This window comes from Sitophilus oryzae, unplaced genomic scaffold (assembly GCF_002938485.1).
Source record: "Sitophilus oryzae breed Bouriz unplaced genomic scaffold, Soryzae_2.0 scaffold_941_pilon_pilon, whole genome shotgun sequence".
In the NCBI taxonomy this organism is placed as follows: Eukaryota; Metazoa; Arthropoda; class Insecta; order Coleoptera; family Curculionidae; genus Sitophilus; species Sitophilus oryzae.
In genome coordinates this window covers 58565-68818 of record NW_022147574.1, presented here as the reverse complement: position 1 = coordinate 68818, position 10254 = coordinate 58565, and the positions used below count along the sequence as shown (strand labels likewise).

At 32.0% G+C, this 10254-nt stretch overlaps 1 protein-coding gene across 1 annotated transcript in view; it reads left to right on the top strand.

Moving 5' to 3' along the window:
* The window catches only part of LOC115890954, an 11142-nt gene extending 9702 nt beyond the window's left edge, over positions 1 to 1440 (top strand). The window contains exon 5 of the mRNA XM_030911320.1: positions 1356 to 1440. Within this exon, the coding sequence (XP_030767180.1) occupies positions 1356 to 1440 (85 nt within the window). The remainder of the gene's footprint in view (positions 1 to 1355) is intronic.
* The last annotated feature ends 8814 nt before the right edge of the window (positions 1441 to 10254 follow it).

Here is a 10254-nt window from a genome sequence, read left to right as displayed (position 1 = left end):
TCAGTATGCTTCGTTCGGTTACGTATTGCTCGATAAAATTGATCTTTCGAGTTTTTCTTGTTCATCAAACGGTGCTCGAGAAAAAATAAATATACTTTTTTTTTTTTTTTTTTTTTTTTTTTTTTGATTTTATATTTTTAGATTAATTAGGAAACACCCTGTATATGCATATCACAGCCAACCAAATAAATAGTAACGATAAAACTACAAAACTGATATGGCTTGAGGTAAATAAGTACATATTAAACTTAAATATTTTCTATAAAGCTAATAGACGGCTCAGCAATAACTCTAAAAAAAAATTAAAGTAACATTGGTGACATAACACTAATGAAAGTAACTGAAACGAATAATGAAAATAACTGTTTCTGTAATTTAGTCTGTTAGTAAATAGTTCAGATTTTTTTTTGAAAATATTTTTTTTTATTTAACATAAAGTTCATATAATTCAACATAGTTTTTTTCTTTCTCTAAACAGTGTATATATCAAACACTGGTATTGAGAACTTAAATAAATAAAAAAATAAACAGGTATTCTATTTACAATAATTTAAATTTACACTATATATTTATATATTAACTCAAATCAATAGAGTGGCACATGCAACAGCTCTGTATACTTAGTATATTATAAATTATTTACACTTATTTTTAACATATTTTTTTTAATTTACGTTACAAATTCCTGATATCTTGCTTCGTGCGTTAAGTCATCTGGCAATGAGTTGTATGCAGAAGCAGCCTGATATACCGGATTATGGATCCTTATTAAGTAATGTTAGAAACATAAATGTTCAATGCTGTCTCGTTTTATGATCATGATTTTTGTGCCAGAATGAATAATGGTGTATAAAAATGATTTATGACGTTGGCTTAATTATTTTATAAATTGGTTGCACTGCTCCAATTCTCTCGGCAAGTCCTCTCAGCCTTAAAGCACTCCCAGCTCCCTGTAGTAAGGGCTTCCGTGTGGAGTCAAAGTTGGTCGTATTTTTTAGCTGTTTATTGAATCTTTGAATATACCAAAGTTCGCACACCACATACCCCAAACAGAGCAGTTATCCAAAGTGAGGTTAAAAAATACAGCATTAATACCACCTTTTAATTTTGTCTTGTATGTAAGATAGTTCCTGAACCGATACGCTGCACTGAACATAGAAGCAATTTGTTTAGTTACGTGGCTGATATGCTCTAACCTTCAACTTCAAATTTTGAATCTTATTATTATGCCAATAATTTAAGTTTGTACCTTCTCTATGAGTAATTTGTTAATGGGTAATATTTGGCAGATTTTACACCGTTTGCTTTTTTGCTTAAATAACATAAATTTAGTTTTATCAATATTAATTTTATAGTTTGTTGCATAATAACCAGCCCACATATCGATCCAGGTCCCCATTTACCGTAGACTCAATTGTCGATTCGTCATCTCCACTATAAACTAGCACTGTATCATCTGCAAATGTAAAATATTGAGCAGTCAATGCTGAACATCTTAAACTTAGTACATATAAGGAATACAGTAATGGACCCAGAACCGAGCCCTGCGGTATTCCTGTATCTTTACATTCAATTTCACTTACTCCACCATCAAACTTCACATACTGCTGGTAATCTCAATTAGTATGTTTATTATAAATAAATTGTTCCTCTCGAAGCCCATATTTTTTAACTTATCCAGCAAGATATCAAAGCTCAGCACATCAAATGCTTTTTTCAAGTCGATAAAAACGGCAACTACTATTTGTTTCTTATCTAGTTCCGTTGATATAATATTTACAAGGTCCACCACTGCACTTGAATTCCACTATATTTTTATAAATCCATCAATTGCGCTATAGGTCTACATTTATCTATTTATTTTTTTTTTTTTTTTTTTTTTTTTTTTTTTTTTTTTTCATTTTTTGAAAACACACTAACTACTGCTATAGGTCGATAGTTACTGACAGAGTCTTTACTCCACTATTTAAAAATAGTTTAAATTTACTCGATTTTTAGCTCCGTAGGAAATATACCGGATTCAAGAACATTATTAATTTAAGAAAACTTATTTTTTTTTTTTTTTTTTTGTTTTTTTAAGAGTTTTTAAAGTCCCATAAGGAGGGTACCTTAGTCGGTGTCCAGGGGCTGCATTCTGTTTCAGAAGTCCTTGAATTATGTCAAACGAATTTTCTTCCTCGTTTGTGGGTTATGTAGGCACTATATTTATATAGCTTCCTCAAACTGAAGTACTTGATATGATTTCTGCGTGTTGGTGATGTCGATGGTCTATTTCTCCTCCACCTAATTATCTTACCTATCCTAGAGAAATACAAGTTTAACTGGTTTGCTATAGACTTTGAATCACTGATAACAACATTGTTTACGATCAGTTCGCCAATTGTTCCGACCGCACATTTATTTTTTACCAGATTGTTAATGAACTTCCATTGTTTTTTTGAGTCAGTTCCTGCTTCTTCCCATTTCCGTCTAAAATGTCTATTTTTTAAGGTTTTTATTTGGTTATTTACACTATTTTTTAATGTTTTAAACGCACTTTCTAATTCAGCATTGTTAGGTTGTTTCTTTTTTTGTTTGAATAGGCGATCACGTTCCTTTATGCGCAATAATAATTCGTTTTGTTACCTTCGCATTGTTCCACGACACTTTTATCAATATTTATGTACTTAGCTTTCTACTTTTACATTGTCGTATCGGCAATATATTTATTAAACTGTGAAATGTATTATTGATTGTTAAACAACTGTTCTTTTAAAAAGTCTGGTAAATTTATCTTGATTTATTGCCTTCAATTCATATCTCGTTTTTGGAGATTACTTTAATGTCTTCTGCCAGACTAAATTATTAGCCTTTTTATGCATCCGCCCTGCATTATTTTCCACTGAAACTGTGCACTTCTTGCTTGTATTTCGACTTACAAATAAATGATCTATTATGGTAGCGGTATTTGCTGTTTGTCTTGTAACATATTCTATATCTATGTTGTTTAATAGTTTGAAATTATACGATTCATGCGTTGACTTATATTTGAGACTTTTTGTTTTCGATTCCAGTAGAATTAATATTTACTATCACCCTACAATTATGTGACTCTGGGGTGATCGTCTATTTTAAATTTTCTATCATTTATTAAGTAACTGGTCAAAAAATCATAGGATGGTGACGGTTAGATAGACTAATTTAAGTCTTCATTTCCAAGAAGGCAACAAATCCAGTTATAAGTGTCTTGGGGTTTTGATCTACAAATTTCCCTATGTTTAATCCCATTTTTTATGTACATTGATGCACCGCCGCCCCTAGTTTCTCTGCAAGAATGTAAGGCTTTGTAACCGTCAATATCATATAAGTATGTTTCATTTTCAGATAGCCACGTTTCTACCAACAACAAAATATCACACTTACTTTCAATCACATAACATTGTACTTCTTCAAATTTGTTTCTTATGCTTTGTATATTCATGTAAACTAGTTTTAATTTTGTTTCGACTAGTTTTTTAAATCATTTACATCCTTTATTAGCATGACTTTGCCGTTTTCGTCTTTTCTCATGAGTATATTGCCATTATTAAACCACAAATATTTATATCCATTATCCTTTTTATACACCTGAGCTTGTTTGAATAAGTCCATATTATTTTTTGTCATATCATGATTTAAGTAAATCTTATTACTAGTTGAAAACCCTAGGTTGTGAGTGTTAAGAAATATTTTTCGCGGCGACTTCATAATTTTTAATTTATTTTCCTCATTACTAAAAATAACTTTGATGGGTCTTTGTTTCACACTATCATTGCCAATTCTGAACGCTGTAAAATCTTGGGTATTTGTAGTTCGCTGTGTATATTCTTGACAATATCAATAATATTTTCATTCATTCCCTAAGCCAACGCCCCTTGCGACCACAATATAACATTTGTTTAATTCTTTTGTTCCCAATATCCCTATTCAGTTTATTTCCTTTAGATTAGGATATCCTCGCTCCCGTACAGTTCCCCTCATTTATCTTTAATTTGGTTTATATTATTGCAGTATTAGTTATTTATACTTTTTATCTATTTTCAATCATATGCTGGTCCAGTTCATCTGACGGAAGATTTCTTCTAATTCTTTTTATTTTTTTGTTACTTTTTCTTGTAAATCTTAACATTTTGCATTGATTGCAGACAACCATTAATCCTCCTTCGATTTTCCAATCTTTTGATAGGTCTTTTTACTTATTGATAAGCAATTACGATGTTTCCATATCATGCAATTATCGCATAAAATCCACGGCTCATCATCGAGTCCGTACGAGTCTTGTTTACAAATATCGCATACTCCATCTTCCGACAATCGACAACATCTGTTTGGCGTCTCGCATCGGTTCAGAATTTAAGTGAATTCACTTAATCGACTATGTGTTTTCTTTGGTGAAATATGAAATGTTTTTGGTAACAGTTTACAAAACGGTTTTCCGCTATTTTAATAATATAAGACAATTTTATGCATACAGACACTTTCAAATGATTGTAGAGATTACGAACCTACCTGCGGAGCTTCAAAAAACGGTTGTTTTTTGTCTTTATTTTCAGTTAGAAGCTTACGGGACCTGGGAGCGAATAGGGTGCTGGGTGGCGTAAAAAACACTGTAAAGAGAATATTTAATAGCTTCCTCGTTAGTTATCCATAAAAAGAGCGAATAAACCGACATCCTTTATCAACGAAAAATCATATATAAGTAGTGGCAAGATATTTCATTCACTTGTTTCGATTGTGGTTTAATATGAAATTCGTCGAGCGCTTCGCCTTCGCCTATGAATCAGCTGCTGCTGTTTGCGTTCCGAATGTTCCGATCGAATGCAACGTTGCCACCTCCACATAAAAATCGTAAATCCGCAGAATCAATTGCATACAATACACACTATTTACCTTGAGCGAAGTTCTCAAAAATCGGGGCATACATATACCTTTTTTATATATATTTTTTTTTTTTTTTTTTAAATTTTATATTTAAAGCCATATATTAAAACTTATCCTGCGGAAACAAGAAAATCTCCTTCGTTTTGTCCATTTTCGACAAAAAAATTTACAGGTTCTCCTTATTTGGGAATGACTAGGGTATGGGTGTGAATAGAAAGGAATTTGAGGAAAACAGATATTTCCTCTATAATCAGTAGTCTCTAATGCACATAAATGGAAAGATAAAACACATCTGTGTCACTTATTAACTACATAAAAATCGTTCGTTGAAGGTTATTGCAAGTTGGCAAATGAATGTAGAAGAAAATAAAAATTGCATTTAAAGAAGAAAAACGAAAGAATATTAGACATAATAGAAAATATAAGTTAAACTAGGGTGTTGATACAATTTTAGCGGATTTGAAAGAAATTTGATGTATATCACAATTATCTTGATTGGCATTTTTGAATAAGAATTCAGCTAAATATCCAATAAAGTGGTGTTGCTTTCGACCATATCTGGGAATTGCACCGCGGACGTTCCTCCAAATTCTTTCAATATTCTGTGTATGAATATTAGAATCATTAGGATCGACAAAATGCAAAGAATGATTGACGGCCAAATGATTAAACCCTTCACGTTCCAAATTATCGTACGCTCTCCAACAGTCTGAAATAATGGTCGTTCCAGGCAAAATCCACTCTTTATTACCATTTAATACATGTATGCTGCAGTCCCTGTCAGGAACCACGGGCACAAAAAAACACTTTTACTTGATTCTCTGTCAATTCCTCCTACTACGTCCTCTATTATATTTCCTCCTGCCGAATTTTGCTTCATCAATTTCTACGATTTTCCCTATTCCCCCAATTTTGTCCGAATGTTCAACCACCCACTGAACACATAATTCGCGGCAAAAAGAACTCCAATCTACAACTGTTTTCGAACTACAATGTAACTCCCTCATAATAAAGTTCTGTCTTGGAAATGGTAGTCTTAGCCACAACACCACCAAAAATAAACAATATCTGTCCAAGGGAAATTTCACTTAGAAAAACCAAGTGCCTTCTTGCACTTTTTTTGGTTTTACATTTACGGATCCGATTTTGGCGGCGATATGTCTTGGAACAAGTGTATAAAACAAAGTATTTAATATTAAGTTCAATAATATTGTCGCACGTAACACACGTCGAAAATTGACAAAGAACACCATGGTCCACTAAAAAGTCGATAAGTTGTCTTCGGTTCGAAGAAAGATGCAAAAACTCTCCACTGTAAAAGTAACATTCACACAAGGCATTTTCCGAAAATTTATACTAAACGTTATGGCAAATAGATTTATGCGTAAAACAGCATCTTCTAAATAAAAAATAACTCAACTGAACACATAGTCACAAAACATAGTAGTAAAAACCACAGATCCTCTTCTCGACCTTTGACATTTTCAATGAATCCTTATTCTTATCAACTTAATATCACTATCGCTACCACATCCTAAATTCCTAAACAGCATTTTTTATTTATTCTAACTTTACGGTAGGAATCTTAAAGTATCCTTACAAAAGAAACGACATTAAACGCAGAAAAAAACATTTCAGTAAAGTAATCGAAAAACTTAGGCAAAAGTCAAGGCTAGATGGGCAATGTCAACAGCGGTTAAATCGTTTAATTAATAATTCTGATGTGTATGACAAAAATAAAGAAGAGTGGTTTCGAATATTACAAACTTTTACTTTTTAATTTATTATTTTTTGAAATATTTTAACATTGTGTTTAGATTTAATAAAAATATAATAAATTATGAAAAATAATTATGAACTTGATGTATAGTAAATTCTAAGATATAAGGAATGATCAATAAAATAAATAGAAAGCGAAAACACGGCTCAGGGAGAAAATGCCTTTTTAATAAAAATATGGGATTTTTTCGTGTCTCCGCAGGTGGGTTCATATTCTTCATAATGAGTACAAAACAACTATATAATCAACGTCGACCACACATTACTATAATTCAACTATGTTGAAAAACCGTTTTGTAAACTATCACAGGAAGGTAATTATTTAGAAAACGGTTTTCGATTAAGTGCCCAATATTTACGAAAAAAAAAAATTATCGTTTCTCCGCAGCTAGATTCATGTTCCCTACACACAATAGAACGTGTCTATGCAAAAAAAAATCACGATTAGTGCTAAATTAGCAAAAAACCGTTTTGTAAATAATTACCGTTTTTTTTTATCACAATCCGTACACCGACACTTACTAACTCGATTACTGTTTAGTTTATAATTTTTGGACACTTAATTAAACTTTTACACAATATTGCAGCTCAAGAGAACATGCTCACACTATGCATTGTTGCCACTTATAAAACTTTTAAAAACATATTACTGAAATTCATGGTTGTATGCAATTTACGAAAGAAATTAATGGTGAATAAACAAATCCGTATCGGACCTACTCATAAAATACTTAAAGAACGTAATCATACCACTATTTAAGATAAATTGGCATACGCAAAATAATTAGCTATTTTTGCAATTATCTGTATTTTCTTTAAATTGGCACTCAATGTTCAGCTCACCTTTCTCAACGTCCAAACAGTTATGATGGTTACAAGGAATGGTGCACAGCGCACATACCATACACACACACACACTATTCCCTATACACAAATACCAAAATGAATACAAAAATGGTCAAACTAATCTGAAAATAAATGCTAATAATTCTATTCCTATTTACAGTTAATAGTGTTCAGAATATTGTTATTCGCTATCACTAATGCTACTGGATTCAAAGTCCGTTTGCCTAGAAATATCCACCGATTTTAGCATACCTAATACTTCTGGTAAAAGTTGTTGATGGTTGGTTTTTGGAGAACGCAAACTGGCAATGAAATGATCGAATGTAATTAAAAGTCCATGCATAAGATCTTCATTTGTAGTTATCCTAGAAAATTTTCTGGTAAACAACTCACGATATTTTCTGTTATCCTTATTCCGCGCCTCCTGAGCTTCTTCTGAAAATTGCCCAATAGGCAACATAAAAGATGAAACAATTTCTGTCCCATGGCAAAACAATTTATGGACGCTTACAGGCATGGGATACCAGAAGTATTCTTTTAAATATAAATCTCTGGTTTCACTGAGGTATTTCTCAAATTTGTTTAAATCTATCTTGTAGCCACAGTTAATAATTTCCAAAATAACGCGAAACTTAACAATTAATTCCAAATTGATTTGGGTTATTTGTGCCGAAATATCTGCATTTCTGAAAATTTTTCTGGCCGTATTGCCATCATTTTTAATAACATAGCCTACTGGACTGAACTGGATTTACATAACCTACTTTAAACCGCTGAGTAGATAAATAATTGATATCTTCCTTACTTTGCTCATTTTTGGGGCTGAACTGAAAAAATACGACAATTTTATCATCGCAACAAAATGCCAAAGCCATTAATTAGACGGCGTGTTTTTGGGAAAATGACAAATGTCAAAGTAAAACAATGACGTGCATCCAAAGTTTTATTAATTCTCCTAGTATTATATTTTTGGACTACGTTATGTAATAATAGATTAAGCGACATTTTGTGATTTCTGAGAAAATATAATTTAAAGATTTTTTTATTTTTAATTTGTCGTGGAGTCGTTATTATGGGAGTTTAAAATTTGAGTTTTTGTCACTAGGACGATAATGTAGTGTATTTTAGAGCCTTGTTTTCAAAAGTATGATTATATAACCAATTTAAGGCTTATAAGGCTAGACTGTCGTTTAACTCGATGTAACTTTTTTAGAATTAAAACAGTATTTAAATCTTCGCAAAGAATTAGTCAACACATTTGTCGTATGATTCTTTATTACAATACTAAAAATGCAACCTAGCATGTTGTTTTTGGAGGAAAAAGTTATGAAAAGTAAAAAATACAAAAAAAACGTAATAGTAGAACATATTGTTATTCTAACAGTTTTTTAAAGATAACTCAAAAATAATATAATTACATAAAGTAATAAATTTTAACTCGATACTAACAATAGCTACATCAACAAAGATGGCTTATTATTGGTTCTCAGGATCAAAATCTAACGATCCATCAAATCCATCAACATCTCCGAAATCCGCTCCGTCACCTATAATGTTTTTCATAGAACCGTTTGGCATCTGAGGGAATAAGATTCAACAAAGATTTCATGTCATTTAACTTTGCAGGTGATACTGGTTTTCCTTCAGGCCATAAAACGTTGAGGCTAGAAGAAAAAATGAATGGGGAAGAAGCTCCTCTTCTTAATAACTGCTTTTTGGAAACGTCTACTTCTTGCTTCATTTCTTGGTGTTCTGTACTGAAAAAAATCATAAATGGTTTTTCTTTCAAAATCGGTATTTCTCTAGTTCTCAGCCAGTTAACGGAATCGTCATTAATATCTGTCTTTCGAGTAAAGTAACTTTTTCTATCTGTCTTTCGAGTAAAGTAACTTTTTCGTGGTACTTTGGCTTTACACTGATAATCTACAAATTCTCGAGAAAAATATGTTTGATTGGTTTGACAGTTCCTTTTCCGTATTTCTCTCGATTGATTTGGATATCTTCTTTTGCGACCTTTCTTTAGGTCTTCCTCTCCTTTCGTCCTCCACTGGTTTTTCGCTTCTTTTTTCATCGTTATTCTCATCATTTTGCTCTATTATTTCCCTTTCAGAATTCCCTTGCCTGTCTTCTCTACTAGTTCCTTGTAGTTCATCTTCAGCAGATTCTTCTTGTTCTTCATTAATTTCTTCAACTACCATCGATTCTTTGCTCATGTTATAATCCTTTTTTTCAGTGGTAAAGCGTTCTCGTGCAGAATTGCCTTGCTCTTCCTTATTAGTTTCTTCTGGTCTGCCTTGAGTGGGCTCTTACCAACATGGTTCTTTTATAGTATTATTAATATTATTTAAAAAAGTTGTAACAAGTCAAAGTGGTGTCCAACTTAATTTGGTCCACAGTATATTTATTTTTTAACCAAAAATCTTAACCCTATTAAACAGTTGCGGCAACGTTGGCAATGACCAATGAAAAAAACGACGCAAAACACAAAGTTTAACCTTACCTCAACATCGAATTTGTTGTTTAATTTTAGCCTTATCACATCGTAACTAATAACTTTCATAGGAAAGTTTTCTGGCAATGTTCTTATTTTTTCCATGGTGTTTCTAATAAACGTCTGTCAAAGGAACATTCGCAGTAGGAGGTTTTCAATGCGATAAAAAAAGATGTTAAAGCTGCAAAATATACTGCAGTGCAACAGAGACGGATAAAGTGTCTTTTCCCTACCATCGT